Source organism: Nicotiana tomentosiformis, chromosome 4, assembly GCF_000390325.3.
Source record: "Nicotiana tomentosiformis chromosome 4, ASM39032v3, whole genome shotgun sequence".
Classification (NCBI taxonomy): Eukaryota; Viridiplantae; Streptophyta; class Magnoliopsida; order Solanales; family Solanaceae; genus Nicotiana; species Nicotiana tomentosiformis.
Window position 1 is genome coordinate 91,354,305 of NC_090815.1, and position 20,150 is coordinate 91,374,454.

The window sequence follows — 20,150 nt, forward strand, 5'->3', positions numbered from 1 at the left end:
AGAGAAAAGAAATTATATGACTTGCCTGGCAGAAATTAATTTAGAGAAGAAAGTTTAAACTAAAATAAAGCTGCTTAATCGGACACTCTGTGTTACGTTAATTAATTAATTAATGCATGCTGGTCTCTAAGCTTTGAGAAAGAGAGGGATGTTCCCTGATAGGAAAATGCTTATTCCTTAGTTAGTAGTACTATACTTGGTAAGTACTTATATTTCATGCAACAACTACTTTTTCCCCTTTTAGGAAACCTAAGACTTTGACCATTTTAATTAATTGCGCCCTACCTACTCAACTTATTCTTAATTTTAGTTTCTTATTATGCTAGTAAATAATTCATCTGAACAAAAATATACGTACAAGTTTTGTTTGGTTCTGACTTTTTCTCTTTCTTTTGCTTGATTTTTCGGTTTAGAGATATTTCATTTTGAATTCTTATTTGTTTAGCTGATCTTTTCAAATAAAATTAATTTATTATTTTCAAACTAGTAAGAGCTATGTTGTTTTAACGTATCGCAATTCACAACTAGCCTCTGATGACTATTCTGATTTTGTAAAGTATTCTAGTAGATGAACTAGACATTTTATGCATTATGGCTCTGGTAGTGAATTGACCATTCTGTTAATTATTTGTTTCTTTAATTTGTTTTTTTGGGCCTCTCTATCCATAAATAAATATAGAAAATAATTGGAACAAATCAACTTTTTGAAATAAAAGCAGAAGTACTTTTCTATACAACTAGTTTTTTTGCTCCAAAAAGGGGATAAATATCTGGGATGGGAGAAAAAAAACCATAATATTTTTTTTTTATTTTATGTGTTGATTCTGTGAAAATAATTCTAGTAGAAAATAATATGTGGGTTAACTAGTGAAAGGCATGAAAATCTAAGAACGGTATTGAGAGATATAACATAGCTGTAAATATGGCGTAATATTATTTTTATATTTATTTTAGGAAGCTGTATATGTTTAGGAGACTGTAGTAGTGGTTGCCTTATTTCTACGATAGCTTTCGTAGTTAACAAGATATAGGTTTTGTATATTTTAGCTCCAGTTATTTAAAGTAGGAACAAAACATTATTCTCTCTTAAACTCTCCATGGTACCAGAGCCATAACCCAGAAGAAATGGGTGAGATGGCTGGCGACGACAAGAAGAAGGACGGAGACGGAGGCATTGGATCAGGAAGCAAAAAAACACCCATGAATGATCCAACATCACCATATTTCTTGCTTTCAGCAGACCACAAAGGAATATACATAACTCTTGTGGTTTTGAAGGGAGACAACTATGACGAATGGGCTAAGGCCGTGAGAAACGCTTTTAGAGCCAAAAAGAAACTGGGTTTTATCGATGGAATGATTACAAAGCCCAAGGAAGAAGGATTTGAACTCGATGATTGGTATGCCATCAATTTGATGTTGATTGCTTGGGTCTTTAACGACATATATCCGCCACTTCGTTTTACGATCTCTTACATGAAAACTTTTAAAGAACTATAGGAAGACTTGAGAGAACGATTCTCAATTGGTAATGACATGAGAATACACTAGTTGAAAAACGAACTTGCATCCTGTAAACAAGGAGGACAGACAGTTGCTACGTACTATCACGACCCAAATTCCCTCTGTAGGATGTCGTGATGGCACCTAACCTCTACGACTAGGTAAGTCTAACATTTGTTAACAATTGAACAGAATATAACTGACAAGGTACCAAAAACAAAACTGAATAACTGATAAAACCTTTCGAAAACAAAATCTCATCAATACACACTCTAAAACTGGTGAACTGAGTCATAAGCTCTATAGAATAACTTTAGAACAGCTAATACATTACTGTATGAAAGAAATACAACAGGAAGTAAAATAGAGAAGGTGACTACGAGGCTTGAGGACGTAGAGCAGGTATACCTTGAAGTCTCCCAAGCAGCAACTACAAACAACCTCTAACGACCGACACGAGCAGACGTACCTGGATATGCAGAAAAAAATGTGTAGAGGCGTAGTAAGAGTACACCACAACGGTACCTAGTAAGTATCAAGCCTAACCTTAGTAGAGTAGTGACGAGGCCAGGTCAAGACACCTAGTAGGATATATATAAACAGTATGAAAATATATTACGGATATGTAATGGAAAGTGAAGAAACAACTGATTCATAACAAGATGATAACATGAACTAGTACCGGAAATTAACAATGGAAATAACATAAAAGAAGAAATTAAATGGGCTACAATGATCACGTACGGACGACAACTGCTAGAACAATAAAGAATGAAACAACAAAAAATATCCCCACCACAACACTTTGCAACATGAAATAAACAGCAAGAATCACAATGAGGTACCGCCTCGTGTATAATGAAATCAAAACCGAGGTACCGTCTCATATAATCAAGAATCGCAATCGAGGTACCGCCTCGTATTCACATTTCTCAATTTCAATCACGATCTTTCCTTATACCGTCGCGTGAGCCTTATATTTAAAAATATATTTTGAAAATAGTTTTTCCGAAATAGCTACACGCACTTTATCCCACCTTATGACGCCGCGTGGCTTCACGTAGTTTTCCTACAAGCAACACACACATAAGTCCCACCTTATACTGTTGCATGCACATTAACCCCAAACCTTATACTGCAACTTGGGCGTCAATATCATATTACAATAATAATTCGCACCACAAGTGCCCATATATCACAACTTGCCAACAACAATAACAATATCGATATTTCCACAACAATAGCCCATGGCTCCACCATAAAGTATACAAGAATATCAACAACAACAATGAATGTAAAATGTCAATAAGATAGATGTCACAACAATAACCAACTTTGCCTCAATGTGTTAACGACTTTCACAACTTCAACACCAACTAACTCAACAATGAGAGAAATAATGTATAACCACGATATAAGATAAGGCTAACTCACAATAACAGATATAACATTTATCAATGAGTTTCAAATAATGGAAATCAACAAGAAAAGGGATAATATGAATAATTTCTTCAAGTAATGATAATCAATAAGGAAAGAGACAACACGATCATTAAATTCAAATAGTGATAATTAACAATGAAGAGATAGCATGTAACAATAAAAGAGTCAACAAGTTCAACTAAGCATGGGAGCATTTATCAAGTAGGATGTAGAACAAATGCTAAACAAGTCAATTAAGGCATGTAAGGATAGACTAGCACAAATAAGGATAAATTGACTATGAGAATTTAGAACATGATGTGGCATTTCAATTAAAGCATGGAAGTAGTCTAAATAGCCTAAACCGATCAAATACCACGTACAACTCGTGTACCCACTCGTCACCTTGCGTACACGAATTTCACTTAACACAATTGAATCGAACAATACCAATACTAAGGGGTAGTTCCCCCACACGAACTTAGACAAGACACTTACCTCAACTAGGCCAATTCAACACTCGGAAATAGCTTTTCCCTTAAAATACGCCTCCACACGACTCAAATCAAACCAAAATCGATTTAATATCATCAAACAATTCTAGGAAATTCAATTGCAACAGATAAAGTTAATATCTTTATACTTTTCCCAAAATGTCAACAAAAGTCAACCCGGGGCTCGTCTACCCATGAACCCATGAGTTCATATATGTGATTAGTTTCAAAATGCGAGTCCAAATCAACTCTCAAAACTCAATTTCTTATTTTTCAAAAACTTGACAAAGTTTCACAAATTTTCACTTTGCTTCACATGATTTTGATGTTAACATCTAAGATATGTTGATGCAATATAATTAGAAATAGATTAGGACCACTTACCCAAGGTTTGTAGGTGAAAATCCCCTCTCCAAATCGCCTCCTACCGAATCTAGGGTTCAAAAATGAGAGAATGAGTTCAAAAATCCCGTCCCTCGGCTTTTTGTCCAGTCGCAAATGTCACAAATGCGACAAGGGGTTCTCAATTGTGAATCCTGCAAATGCGAATAATACCTTACAAATGCGACAAGGGGCTCGCAAATGTGATGAATAGTTTGCAATTGCGAATGTTGGACTTCCGTAAATGCGACCACGAAGATCGCAAATGCGAACTAGCTCCCCCCAGGTGCCTATCGCAAATGCGAACACTGGGTTCGCAAAATGCGAGCCCAGCAGACTTGGCCTAATGTTGCAATTGCGATCCCAAAACTCGCAAATGCGAGCCCTGAGGCACCTGTGCAAAAACTAGCAAACGTAAACTCTATCAACACTCCGCTAAGCGTCCGAAACTCACTCGAGCCTTCGGGGCTCCAAACCAAACATCAATACAAGTCTTAAAATATCATATGAACTCGCTCGCGCGATCAATACACAAAAATAACATCTAAAACTATGAATTGAACTCTAAAACGCATGAATTTCGAAGAAATTTTCAAGAACTTCTAGAATTACAACTAAGCATCCGAATCCTATCAAATCAACTCCAAATGACACCAAATTTTGCAGACAAGTTCTAAATACCACAACAAACCTATTCCAAATCCCCAAATCAAATTCCGAGCATGTTAGCTAAAAGTCAACCTACGGTAAAATTTTTCAACTTTAAATTGCCAAAGTTCGGCAAATCAACATAATTCGACCTACGGACTTCCAAAATCAATTTCGGGCATACACTCAAGTCCGAAATCACAATACAAAGCTATCGGAGTCATAAAAACACAGTTCCGGGATCGTTTTCATAAAAGTCAAAATTTTGTTAATATTTTCAAATTTAAACTTCTAAGTCAGGACGCAAGGGTCCAAATCAACCCGAAAGCTTTTCGGAACATAGCTACACCACCCGCAAGTCATAAAATCATAAACATACATGTGAAGCATGAAAAAGGAAACGAGACGCATTTACACAAAATGACCGATCGGGTTGTTACATTCTCCTCCTCTTAAAACAAACGTTCGTCCTTGAACGTGCATAAGGACATACCTAAAACGGTGAATAGATGAGGATAAAAACTTCGCATGCCATGCTCGGTCTCCCAGGTCGCCTCCTCGACTGGATGACCCCTCCATTGAACCTTCACTAAAGTAATATCCTTTGATCTCAACTTTCGGACTTGTCGGTCCAAGATAGCCACAAGCTCCTCAATATATGTCAAATCCTTGTCTAATTGGACTGTGCTGAAGTCTAGAACATGAGATAGATCGTCTTAATACTTCCAAAGCATAGAGACATAGAACACCAGATAAATTGTAGATAAGCTAGGTGGCAAAGCAAGTTTGTAGGCAACCTCCCCAATCCTCTCAAGGATCTCGAAAGGTCCGATATACCTAGGGCTCAACTTGACCTTCTTCCCGAAACTCATCACACCCTTCATGGGTGAAACCCGGAGCAAGAATCGCTCCCCAAACATGAATGCAACATTGCGAACCTTCCGATCTGCATAACTCTTCTGTTTAGATTGGATTGTACAAAGTCGATCCTGCATAACCAGATTTGTGCCTAATAACTTAGCCTCTCCCGGCTTAAACCACCCAACTGGAGAATGTCCGTCTCCCATATAATGCCTCATACGGAGCCATCTGAATACTCGACTGGTGGTTGTTGTTGTAGGCAAACTACGCAAGTGGCAAGAACTGATCCCAAGCACCCCTAAAATCCATAACACATGCGAGAAACATATCCTCCAATATTTAAATAGTGCGCTCGGACTGTCCATCCGTTTGAGGGTGAAATGCTGTACTCAACTCAAATCGTGTGCCTAGCTCACGCTGTACATCTTTCTAGAAACGCAATATGAACTGTGTACCCCGGTCAGAAATGATTGATACCGGTACGCCATGAAGTCAGAAAATCTCACGGATGTAGATTTGAGATAGCTACTCTGAAGAATAGGTAATCACTGCCGGAATGAAATAATCCGACTTGGTCAACCTGTCCACAATCACCCATACCGCGTCAAACTTCTTCTGAGTCCATGGGAGTCCAACAACAAAGTCCATGGTGATACGCTCCCATTTCCACTCGAGAATCTCAAACCGCTGAAGCAAACCACCCCGCCGCTGATGCTCATACTTCACCTGATGACAATTTAGGCACCGAGCTACATACTCCACTATGTCTTTCTTCATCTTCCTCTACCAATAGTGTTGCCTCAAGTCCTGATACATCTTAGCGACACCCGGATGAATGGAGTACTGCGAACTGTGGGCTTCCTGGAGAATCAACTCCGCCAAACCATCCACATTGGGCACACATAACCGGCCCTACATCAGTAACACGCCGTCATCCATAATAGTAACCTCCTTGGCATCGTCGTACTGAACCATGTCTTTGAGGACAAGAAAATAGGGGTCGTCATATTGACGCTCTATGATACGGTCATATAGAGAAGACCGAGAAATCATGCAAGCAAGAACTCGACTGGGCTTCGAACCATCCAATCTAATAAACTTGTTGGCTAAGGCCTGAACATCAAATGCTAATGGCCTCTCTACTGTCGGTAGATATGCTAAACTACCCAAACTCTCCGCCTTTCGACTCAAGGAATCGGCCACCACATTGGCCTTCCCGGGATGATATAGAATGGTGATATCATAGTCCTTAAGCAACTCTAACCACATCTGCTGCCGCAAGTTGAGATCTTTCTATTTGAACAGATGTTGTAGAGTTCGGTGTTCGGTAAAGACCTCACAAGGGACACCGTACAAATAATGCCGCCATATCTTCAATGCATAAATAATGCTGCCAACTCCAAGTCGTGGGCTGGATAATTTTTCTCATGGGTTTTCAGCTATTGAGATGCGTAGGCAATCACCCTAGTGTCTTGCATCAACACCGCACGAAGGCCAACACGTGACGTATCACAGTACACTGTATAAGACCCCGAGCCCGTAGGCAACATCAACACTGGGGCTGTAGTCAAAGCAGTCTTGAGCTTTTTAAAGCTCGCCTCACATTCCTCGGTCCATTTGAAAGGAGCACCATTCTGGGTCAATTTAGTCATAGGTGCAATAATAGATGAGAAACCCTCTACGAAACGATGATAATACCCGACCAAACCCAGGACACTCCGATTCTCAGTAGCTGAAAATGGTCTGAGCCAACTCTGCACTGCCTCAATCTTCTTCGGATCTACCTTGATCCCCCTCACTCGATACCAAATGAACCAAAAACGCCACCGAATCAAGCAAGAATTCACACTTTGAGAACTTTTCATATAATTTGCTCTCTCTTAAGGTTTGGAGAACGATCCTCAAGTGATGATCATGATCTTCCCAACTACGGGAGTATACCAAGATGTTGTCAATAAACATAATGACGAAGGAATCAAGATAAGGTTGGAATATAGTGTTCATCAGGTTCATAAATGTTGCTGGGGCATTGGTCAGCCCAAATGACATCACAAGGAACTCGTAGTGACCGTACCGAGTCCTAAAGGAAGTCTTCAGAATATCCAGATCCCGAATCTTCAGCTGATGATAACCTGACCGCAAATCAATCTTTGAGAACACCCTAGCACATTTTAGCTGATCAAATAAGTCATCAATGCGTGACAATGGATACATGTTCTTCACTGTAACCTTGTTCAACTACCGATAGTCGATACACATGCGCATAAAACCATCATTTTTCTTCACAAACAAGACCGGAGCACCCCAAGGCGACACACTAGGTAGAATGAAACCCTTATCAAGAAACTTTTGCAACTGCTCCTTCAACTCCTTTAGCTCCGCTGGGGCCATATGATATAGTGGAATAGAACTGGGTTGAGCGCCCGTCAACAAGTCAATACCAAAATCGATATCCCAATCGGTCGGCATGCCTGGAAGATCCACTAGAAATGGAAAGTATCTCACTACTGGAGCTGACTCAACGGTAGGAGTATCACCACTAACATCTCTCACAAAAGCTAGATAAGCATCACACCCCTTTCAACCATCCGCCAGGCCTTTAGAAATGATACAACCCTGTTAGGAACATAATCTAATGCACCCCTCCACTCTAACCTTGGCAATCCTGGCATAGCCAGCGTCACAGTCTTGGCGTGACAATCTAGAATAACATGATAGGGCGACAACCAGTCCATACCCAAGATAACATCAAAGTCTACCATACTAAGTAACCATAGATCAACTCTAGTCTCAAAACCACCAAGAACAACTAAACACGACCGATACACATGGTCCAAAATAATAGAATCTCCCACTGGTGTGGACACATAAACAGGAGAACTCAAAAAATCACGTGATATATCCAAATATGGAGCAACGTAAGATGACACATATGAATAAGTGGATCCAAGATCAAATAAGACTAATGCATCTATATGAAAAATCGGAACCATACCTGTAATGTCTGAGTCTGAAGCAACTGCCTCCATCCCATTCGCCCGTCCCCCACCCCTAGCTAGCTGAGTGGGTGGAGCGACAATTGGGGCAGCAACCATGGCCTGGGAAGTCTGTGGGCCTGACTGAATCCGTGGAGCCTGAATAGCCTGGGAAGGTGCACCACTCCTGAGTTTGTGGTAGTCTCTGACCATGTGGTTGGTATCTCCACACTCAAAAAAATATTTCAGGGGGCATGGAAGCTAGGACTCGCTCGGGCCTAGTTGGCTGGACTGACCGCTGAAGGTACCCCGTGCAGGAGGTGCACTAGAAAGTGGCTGAGCAAAGTGTGCAACCTGAGACCTCAGAACAACCGAAGCACCACTAGATGCTGGAAGTGTTGAATGAACTCGACGACTCACATAGCCCCTATTATGACAGGCTGTAGCTGCAGCGTGACCACCACTAAATCCTCCCGAACCCGAGGAATCAAAGAAGTGAACTTTTTCCAAACAGCTCTGTAGCCTCTCAAAGATAAGTACAGATGTCTCCGTACCGATCCGCAGGACTCTACTAAACCTGCTTATGACTCGTAACACCTATGAACCTAAAGCTCTGATACCAACTTGTCATGACCCCAATTTCCCTCCGTTGGATGTCGTGATAGCACCTAGTCTCTACGACTAGGTAAGTTTAACATTTGTTAACAATTGAACAAAATATAATTGACAAGGCACCAAAAACAAAACTGAATAACTGATAAAAACCTTTCGAAAATAGAATCTCATCAATACATACCCCAAAATCGATGGAACTGAGTCATAAGCTCTATAGAATAACTTTTGAACATCTAATATATCACTGTCTGAAGGAAATATAATATGAAGTAAAATAGGGAAGGTGACACCGAGGCCTGCGGACGTGGAGCAAGTATACCTTGAAGTCTCCCAAGCAGTAGCTACAAACAACCTCTAACGACCGGCACGGGCAGACGTACCTGGATCTGCACGAAAGAATATGTAGAAGCGTAGTATGAGTACACCATAATGGTACCCAATAAGTATCAAGCCTAACCTCAGTAGATTACTGACGAGGCTAGGTCAAAATACCTAGTAGGATATAAATAAACAGTATGAAAATGAAATACGGATATGTAAGAGAAAGTGAAGAAACAACAGATACATAACAAGATGATAGCATAAGCTAGTACCGAAAATCAACAATGGAAATAAACAACAAGAATTACAACAAGGTACCGCCTCGTGTATAATGGAATCAAAACCGAGGTACCGCCTCGTATTCACATTTCTCAATTTCAATCACAATCTTTCCTTATACCGCTGCGTGAGCCTTACATTTAAAAATAGATTTTGAAAATAGTTTTCCCGAAATAGATACACATACTTTAGCCCACCTTTTGACACCGCGTGGCTTCACGTAGTTCCCCCACAAGCAACAGGCATATAAGTCCTATCTTATACCGCCGCATGTACATTAACCCCAAACCTTATACCGGCGGATGTGCGTCAATATCATATCACAATAAATATTCGCACCACAAGTGCCCATATATCATAACTTGCCAACAACAACAACAATACCAATATTTCCCCAACAATAGCACATGGCTCCACCACAATGTATACAAGAATATCAACAACAATAATAAATATAAAATGCTCAATAAGATAGATGTCACAACAATAACCAACTTCGCCTCAATGTGTTAACGACTTTCATAACTTCAACACCAAATAACTAAACAATGAGAGAAATAATGTATAACCACGATATTAGATAACGCTAACTCACAATAACAGAGATAACATTTAACAATGAGTTTTAAATAATAGAAATCAACAAGAAAAGGGATAATATGAACAATTTCTTCAAGTAATGATAATCAATAAGGAAAGAGACAGCACGATCAATAACTTCAAATAGTGATAATTAACAATGAAGAGATAGAATGTAACAATAAAAGAGTCAACAAGTTCAACTAAGCATGAGAGCAATTTATCAAGTAGGATGTAGAACAAATGCTAAACAAGTCAATTAAGGCATGTAAGGATAGACTAGCACAAATAAACGTAGATTGACTATGAATTTAGAAGATGATGTGGCATTTTAATTAAAGCATGGAAATAGTCTAAGTAGCCTATACCGATCAATTACCACGTACAACCCATGTACCCATTCGTCACCTTGCGTACACGGATTTTACTTAGCACAATTGAATCAAACAATACCAATCCTAAGGGGGTAGTTCCCGTACATAAAGTTAGGCAAGACACTTACCTCAACTAGGCCAATTCAACACTCGGAAATAGCTTTTCCCTTAAAATACGTTTCCACACGGCTCAAATCTAGGGAATTTAATTGCAATAGATAAAGTTAAGATCTTTACACTTTTCCAAAAAAGTTAACAACTTTTAACCCGAGGCCTTCCCGGTCAAAACCCATGTCCAATGGTAGATTCCGTCTATCCATGACCCCACGAGTTCATATATGTGATTAGTTTCAAAATCCAAGTCCAAATCGACTCTGAAAACTCAATTTCTTTTTTTTAAAAAACTTGACAAAGTTTAACAAATTTTCATTTTGATTCACATGATTTTGATGTTAAAATCTAATATATGTTGATTGAATATAATTAGAAATAGATTAGAATCACTTACCCAAGGTTTGTAGGTGAGAATCCCCTTTCCAAATAGCCTCATACCGAGTCTAGGGTTCAAAAATGAGTGAATGTATTCAAAAATCTAGTCCCTCAGCTTTTTGTTCAGTTGTAGATGTCGCAAATGTGACATGGGGTTCGTAAATGCGAATAATCCCTCGCAAAAGCGAAGACCTTCCATTTTTGTTGTCATCTCAAATGCGATGAAAAGTTTGCAATTGCGAACGTTGGACTTCCACAATTGCGAGCCTATCAGACTTGGCCTAATATCGCAATTGCGATCCCAAAACTCGCAATTGCAAGACCTGAGGCACCTGTGCAAAAACCTGCAAACTTAAACTCTATCAACACTCCACTAAGCATCCGAAACTCACCCGAGCCCTCAAGGCTCCTAACCAAACATCAATACAAGTCTAAAAATATTATACAAAGTCACTTTCATGATCAAAATACAAAAATAACATCTAAAACTACAAATTAAACTCTAAAACGCATAAATTTCAAAGAAATTTTCAAGAACTTCTAGAATTACAACTAAGCGTCCGAATCCTATCAAATAAACTACAAATGAGACAAAATTTTGCAGACAAGTTCTAAATACCGCAACAAACCTATTCCAAGTTTCCAAATCAAATTTCTAGCTCGATAGCTAAAAGTCAACCTACGATCAAACTTTCCAACTTTAAATTGCCAAATTTTGGCAATTCAACACAAATCGACCTACGGACTTCGAAAATCAATTTCGGGTATACGCCCAAGTCCTAAATTATGATACGAAGCTATCAGAGTCATAAAAATATAGTTTCGGGGTCGTTTTCATAAAAGTTAAAGTTTGTTCAACATTTTCAAAGGGTCCAAATCAACCCGAAAGCTTTCTAGAACAAAACTAACCAATCTCGTAAGTCATAAAAGCATAAACATACATGTGTAAAGTATGAAAAGGAAAAATAGGATGCAATTACACAAATCGACCGATCGAGTCGTTACACGTACTACGGCAAATTAAAGAACATGTGGGAGGAACTTATTGGTTACACAAAGAATCTGATATGTACATGTGCTGGGTGTACGTGTGGGGCAGCAGAGCGCATAATAGCAATGGAGCTTGGATGCATTTTCCCAATCGGAGATCCATGGATCACAAATAGTATCTCCCCCTGGCCTTTCGCCTCTGAAAGCGTACAAAGGAACTGGTACAAGAACGTGAAAAGGAGAAAGTTTATCAATTCTTAATGTGACTTGATGATGATGTGTGTGGTGTTACACTTTGCAAAATATTAACCATGGAACACCTACCCACATTGAATAGAGTTTATGCCATGATTATACAAGAGAAGCAACATCGAAATGTTGCTCGAGCTAAAGAGGAGTATGCAGATTCTGTTGACTTTGATGTGCAGTCCTTGTCTCATGCTCGCATCAATTACAATGGTGGAATATGTAATAATGTGAATAAACCAACATGTGGTAATTGCGGGAAACTTGGACATGAAAGGAAAGATTGTTTTCTGATGATCGGGTATCCTGAATGGTGGGGTACAAGACAAGGAGGAGGAAGAACTACTGGATGTGGTCGTGGCAGACGATTTGGAAACTTTGGTAATTATGGACGTGGTGGCACTAGACGTAGGACTACAATAATTTCTAATGCTGCACAAGCAACCGAGTTAAATAGTAAAATAAAGGCAGATGTTAATACTTGGATAGGGTTATCTAATGAGTAGTGAAGTGCACTGGTATATATCCATGTTTAATTCACACAATAATAACCATGATAAATTGTTAGGTAATGCTTTTGAAATTCGCTGTATTGTCGACTCGGGGGCATCTCACCATATGAGTGGTGATGCCAAGTTATTGAAAGATTTATGTGACGTGACACCATATCTAGTAGGCCTTCCAAACGGTTCTACGACTATAACTTCGAAGGCGGGGACTATTATATTCAAAAATAATCTGAAATGGCATCATGTTCTTTATGTACCTCAATTAAAATGTAATTTAATCTTTGTGTCTAAGCTCGCTAATGAAAATAATTGCTTATTCATATTTGCTTACATGCTTTGTGTGATACAGGACCAGACTTTAAGTACAGTAACTAGGGTAGGTGAAAAATGTGATGGGGTATATTATTTGAAGTCTGTGATACAAGCGCAAGCAAATAACACCCATAAGGTGGATAATTTTGATTTATGACATCGTCGGCTTGGTCATCCCTCCAATAAGATAGTTTCTCTTTTTCCTTGAATTAGTGGCTATAGTAGAGAAGATGAGCTATGTAATGTTTGTTTAATAGCAAAACATACAAGAGAAAGTTTTTCTAATAGTGTGAATAAAAGTACTGATTTATTTGAATTAACTCATTGTGATGTGTGGGGACCTTATTGTATTCCTTCTTCTTGTGATATTGTGTATTTTCTTACTATTGTATATGATGTTTCTCGTAGTGTGCAGGTCTACTTAATGGCCGAGAAAAGTGAGGTTAAACATAAAATAAAATAATTGTTTTCCATGGTTATGACTTAGTTTCAGAAAAGGGTAAAAATACTTAAAAGCGACAACGGTAAGGAGTTCATTATCTTCATACTTTCTATGCGGAGAAGGGAATTGTACATCAAATAACTTGTGTTAATACGCATCAGCAAAATGGACGAGTGGAATGAAAGCATCTTCATATTTTGAATGTTGCTTGTGCACTCTGTTTCCAACCTAATTTGTCGATCTCATTTTGGGGAGAATGTGTTTTGAGTGTAGTTCATCTTACTAATCGAACTCGTACTCCCATGTTGAATGGAAAGACTCCTTATGAGTTAAGTTTTGGAAAAGAACCTTCCTATAAGCCTCTAAAAGTATTTGGATGTCTATGTTTTGCTCATTTTATGTCTTGTGAAAAATATAAGTTTAGCTCCTATTTCGCTAGATACCCTTTCGGGAAGAAGGGATGGCGTATCTATGATTTAGAGACTGCACATTATTTTGTGTCTCGTGATGTTATTTTTGATGAAGAACTCTTCCTTTATGCTAGTTCATTATTTGACTCTAAGCCTACCACTCCGCTAGATTCTGCTGGTGCTTCGCCCACTAATGATCATATTACGCAACATGACCACTCACCCTCTGTTCACTCAAGGGAGAGTTTTGATATTGAGCCTAACCTAAATGAATAAGGAGGGTAGATGTTACTTCTCCTAGTCCAATTCAGGAGAAAAATTTGAACATAAATTCTACCATTGTTGATACAAAAACTTCTATTACTACTACTACTACTACTACTACTACTACTACTACTACTACGGATGAAGCTCTTGGTCGGGGACATCGAGAACTCAAAGTGTTCACTAGATTATAAGATTATGTATGTTACTTAATTCAATTTCATACTACTTTGTGCATAGATACCCCAATGCAAAGTTCAACACCCACTCATTCACAGTCTTCAGGTATGCCATATTCCATAGCTAACTATGTGACTTGCAATAATTTTTCTTCTAGATACAAGAGCCTTCTGGAAGCTGTTACCGCAGGTATTGAACCCACAAGATTTTATGATGATGTGTGTGGCTCTTTTTGGCGATGTGCTATGAAAGAATAAATTGACGCACTGCAAAAGAATGGTACAAGGACATTAGAGTTTCTTTCCCCAGAAAAGAAGACTATCAGCTGCTAGTGGGTTTATAAACTCAAATATAATTCTCATGGTACAGTTGAGTGATTTAAAGCTCGGCTCGTGATTCTTGGTAACAACCAGGTGGCTGGAATTGAATGCAATAAAAATTTTGCTCCAATGGCGAAAATGGTTACTATACGAGTTTTCCTTAGCATTGATGTGGCTAAAAAATGGGAGTTGCATCAAATGGATGTTCATAATGCATTCTTGCACGGGGATGTAGATGAAGATGTTTATATGCAACTTCCACTTGGATTTGGGACCTCGACTCAAGGGAAGATGTGTCGCCTTCGCAAATCTTTATATGGGTTGCTACAAGCTCCAAGAAATTGATTTGCAAATCTTGCTACTGCCTCAAAGTCATTTTATTTTGTGCAATTAATTGCAGTTTAATTATTCTTTATTTTGTTATATAAAGAAAGGTTTGACATTGCAGGTTCTTGTTTATGCCGACGATCTGATCATTGCAGGAGACGATTCTGGTGCTATTGCTAACTTTAAACAATATTTGCATCATTACTTTCACTTGAAAGATCTTGGGCCATTAAAATATTTTGTGGGGATAGAAGTGTCCAAAGGTACAAATGGTATGTTTCATTGTGAGAGAAAATATGCACTCGAATTTTTGAGTGAAATGGGACTTCTTGGAGCCAAAGCTGATAGCTTTCCTATTGATAAGAATCATAAGCTCGCATTGGACAATGGTAATGATTTTTCTGAACCTGAAAAATATATACTATCATACCCCGACCTCGGGGAGCGCGACCAGCGCTCAACCAAGATACCCAGGTTAAGCAAACCTGCTAGATGCCTTCTTCCCAACCTTACCCTTTAATAATATAAGAACCAGTACAAGTGATAGACACGAGAAGGGTCAAGTGTTCCACAATCTTTTTTCATTACTAAAGGACATCCATTTATGATTTCTAAAATATTACAAGTTTTTAGATATGATGAAAAACATGTTTGCCCAAATACCAACACTTACTAGTTTAATTCCCAATATCAAACACCACCCATAACCTATCTACAGAGCCTCTAAGTACACCGGAAGAGTAGTATGGAAGTGCCGGTGACAAGGCCCCGAGTATACCTCAAACATAAAGTACAACGTCAAATGACATGAAGCCCGAAACAGAATAGGGCTCACCAAAATCTGTTGAATAGAGAGTAACTGCTAACGAGGATCAAAACCGCCCGCTGACGAACCACCTGTATCTATTGAAGATGCAACGTCCCCGGCAAAAGGGACGTTAGTACATATGAAATAGTACTAGTATGTAAAGATAAATATCCTCTTTCAAAATAGAATGCCAATATAAGAAAAGGAAAAACCATAGAAATAGCAAATCATAATCAAGAATATCCAAATGCCCAGTTAAAATATAATAATTTTTAAAATATAAAAATAATATATATTTTTGGCTGGAAGATCATTAATACCGATATACTACCGTATTTTTAGCACGGAGTTTGATCACGCCCGATCGGCTAGGCCGTCTCCCCACGAATAATGTGGTTTGACATGTGATGCGAAAAAAGGGTGTTACCAAGAGTAGTACCACCATGTGCGCAATATGGCGTCCGATCACCACCCGACCGGCTAGGGCATCTCCGCACATATGCTGTGTGAGTCGGCATTAAATCCAGGGCTATCAACAATCTCATCCCAATTAAGGGAAATAATCACAATCACATCAATAATTCAATCTCATCCCAAATAAGGGGAATAATCACAATCCACTCCTACACCGGCACGTGTAGTTTCGGGTGTGGGCCTTACGACCCACCCTTCCTCGGTTTGCTAATGATACTCCCAAAAATATTTTGTTTTGCACACAAGGGAACAAAAGTACAAACATATGTTATATTCACCTCATTATATTTCACACTATAAATACCTTCATTAGTACTTTCAACCATTCACAACATCGTTATTTTCTTGGCTCTCTTGGCCATACTTATGATTCTTCATTCATGGTACGTTGGCCGTATTTTATTTTCCACATTTTTATTTCTTTACTTTCATGGATCATCATCATAAATATCAACAAATAGAGTATTCCGAAAATCACAACTTTAGGTTTTATTAGTAACGAAGACTTTAACCACAATGGATTTCTTTCCAAGAAATGGAGTAAAATGATTGGCAATCGAAGCACAAGTTAAAATCATGGGCGAGTAATACATCATTTATTCTTGAAATAATTTTTCCCAAAAGGGCAATACACAATTTCAACTCATGAGGATATAAGAGCTCATAACACATTGGAAATACTTACATAGAATAATATTAGTTAAAACAGCCACATTTGGGCATAACATGGGTATATAAGCTTTTAGGAAAATCTATTTTCGAAGTCAGTTTGGAACAGTTGAATCAAGGCCTATTTCATAACCTTTCTCACATCATTTCATTTTTTCGGCACCATTGACCACAAGTATAACTTCCATTCTTGGTCGTTGGCCATACTTTATATCTCCAACCCATTTCTTTCACTTTCAAACATCCTTATAGATTATCAACAACAAGGTATTTCTACTCAAGACTTTAAATACACATTTGAGCAACTAACCAAATTAAGGGTCTTAGGCACATGTGATTTCTTACACAATTCGACATGCTAGTTTTCATTAGAATCACGTTTTCTAATCATAACATATTAACACACAACTCATGCTTAATCACATTCTCAAATAGTAACTCAACATAACAAGAACATTTGGAATACAAATTGAATGCATATATCTTTTGACACAAGGCTTATTCGGAATAATCAATTTATAATGAGCAACACGGGACTTACAAGGCCATTATGGGGTTCAATTCTAAAACAGGAATTTAGCCAACATACCTTGTTTGAGCTTTCCTTGAGTTACTACAACGTCCCAACACTTCTAGCAATAACAATCCATAGGAAGATAGTGAAAATCGGATAATAATTAGAAGGATTCACATGGTGTAACTCTCTTAGGAATTTTGTCAAACACCTAGTATGCAAAATAGACTATAAAGCTCTACAACGGTAATTCCTTCATCCCTTAACCAATTTCAACAAGAACTACCCAAAATGGTTCATTAACCCCACATACTACAACTTATTGACACATGCATGGCCTATTTCCAACCCCACAATACACTAGAACTCATAACCTCTTGCATGAAAGCTTAGGAGTAGGACTTACCCGGATAGATGATAATCTAGTGATTGACTTCTTTGATTCTTGAAGATTGGTGCAAGATTGGATGATTAGAACGCTAGGTTTCCTCCTTCTCTCTCTAAGATGCTCTTACCTCTCTCTAAAATCATCAAATATTGGCTTCAAAATGAGTCCCTAAGGCTATTTATGAAAATGGGGTCGGGTTATAAAAATAGAAAAATGGACCCTCTGAACTTAGAATTGACCGCAGAATAGATATGCGGTCCACAAAATGGACCGCGAAAGAGATGCCCAAAAACTGGGATGGTCTGGACAGGTCTGCGACGGGTCTGCGGTCCGCAGACCACTTATGCGGCCGCAGAATGGACCGCATAATAACCCAAAACATTCTTCATACAAAATCTGCAATGGATGTGCGGACCGCAAAATGGATATGCAACCGCAGAATGGGCTGCAAAACGGCCTTCAAATTTCAACTATTTTTATGCTCAACTCTGCGACGGGTATGTGGCCTGCATAATGGATCTGCGGTCGCGAATCTGACCGCATAACTAGCCCTTCAGCAAATATTTTCCACCAATACCTCGATGCATTCTTCAACCCAAAAAGTCCGTACCGCAGCGAACTTACGAGTATTTCATATTTACTAACAAAAAGCAACTCAAATCCATCAAATAATACCCAAGGAAAAAATAATAATCGATAAAGGCCGAATCTTTAATCAATAACTCAAAGTCAACCAAAAAAGTCAAACCCGGGCCCTTACCTCGGAACCCGATAAAACTTATAAATTTTGACAACCCATTTAATTACGAGTCCAACCATACTAATTTCATTCAAATCTGACTCCAAATCGATATTCAAAACTCGAAAATTCACTTTAGAAAAGTTTAGACAAACCCCCAATTTCTCTTTTAAAATCATCAATCATATGGCAAAAATAAAGATAGATTCATGAAATATAATCAAAACCAAGTAAAAAACACTTACCCCAATCAATGTGGTGAAAATCGCCTAAAACATCGCTCAAACACTTACTGACATATAGTACTTATATACACTACCCAGTGGTACTCTACGCGATCGCGGCAGTACCCTCGCGATCGCGATGCACAAATATACGCTGCCATAATTAACTCTATGCGTTCGCGACACAAGCCTCACTAACGCGATACACAAAGCTGACATAACTACATGAACACGAGAGCATCGTCGCGGATGCGAACAAGAAACCATCGATTTCCCAGCTCAGCCAAAATACTATGCGAATGCGTAGAAGCAAGCGCGATCGCGGAGAAGACCAGTCCCCACAACCTACGTGAACGTGATCACCTAGTCGCGAATGCGATGAAGTAAAACACCCAGCTCCCATAATACACTACACGATCTTTGTCTCCTTTTCGCGATTGCGATGAGGAATTGAAAAACTAGAAATCAGCAGAACACAGCAGTGCCAAAATGAGCAGAAATCCGTCTGAAACTCACCCGAGCCCCCCGGGACCCCGTCCAAACATTCCAACAAGTTACAAAACATAACATAGACCTACTTGAGGCCTCAAATCACACACAACAATATCTAAACGACGAATCGCACCTCAAATCAAACTTGATGAACTTTTGAACTTTAAAATTCTAAAACTCATGCCGAACCATATCAAATCAATACAGAATGACCTAAATTTTTGCACACAAGTCCCAAATGACATAACAAAGCTATTTCAATTCTCGGAACCACATTTTGAACCCGATATCATCAAAGTCAATTCTCGGTCAAACTTATGAATATTCCAAACCTTCAAATTGCTAACTTTTGCCAAATAGTACCGAAACCTTCTAGAAATATCCAAATGAAAATCCGGGCATACGCCCAAGTCCAAAATCACCATCTGAACCTAACAGAACCATCAAAACTCCGATCCGAGGTAAAATACACAAAAGTCAAACTTGGTCAACTCCTCCAACTTAAAGCTTCTAGTTGAGAATCATTGTTCCAAATCGATTCCGAATCACTTGAAAAACAAAACTGACGATTTAACAAGTCATAATACATCATATGAAGCTACTCAAGAATTCAAATAACTGAACAGAATGCAAATGCTTAAAACGACCGGTCGGGTCATTACATTCTCCCCCATTTAAACATACGTTCGTCCTCGAACATTCCAAGAGTCGTTCCAAGGCCATCAATTCAATGTGAAATCTTACCATGCACATACCCAGGGGTGATCCCAAGTCACCTTATTTCATATAAGCTAGACAATACAATATAACTGAAGATCCTCACTTCATCCTTAGCCCATAAACCTTGGTACCCAATTTCCAACATCTAGAATTCCTTACAAGACCCGCATATCACATCTAC

At 38.7% G+C, this 20,150-nt stretch overlaps 1 protein-coding gene across 1 annotated transcript; it reads left to right on the forward strand.

The window, feature by feature from the left end:
- The first annotated feature begins 1,125 nt into the window (after positions 1-1,125).
- On the forward strand, positions 1,126-1,500 carry LOC138910133 (uncharacterized). Its single transcript, XM_070201356.1, has one exon. It carries the CDS (start codon positions 1,126-1,128, stop codon positions 1,498-1,500), a length of 375 nt encoding a protein of 124 aa, XP_070057457.1.
- Positions 1,501-20,150: the final 18,650 nt, after the last annotated feature.

Bases quoted from the DNA above. Each gene is read 5' to 3' on its own strand.
- LOC138910133 (XM_070201356.1), top strand. From the start codon at position 1,126: ATGGGTGAGATGGCTGGCGACGACAAGAAGAAGGACGGAGACGGAGGC.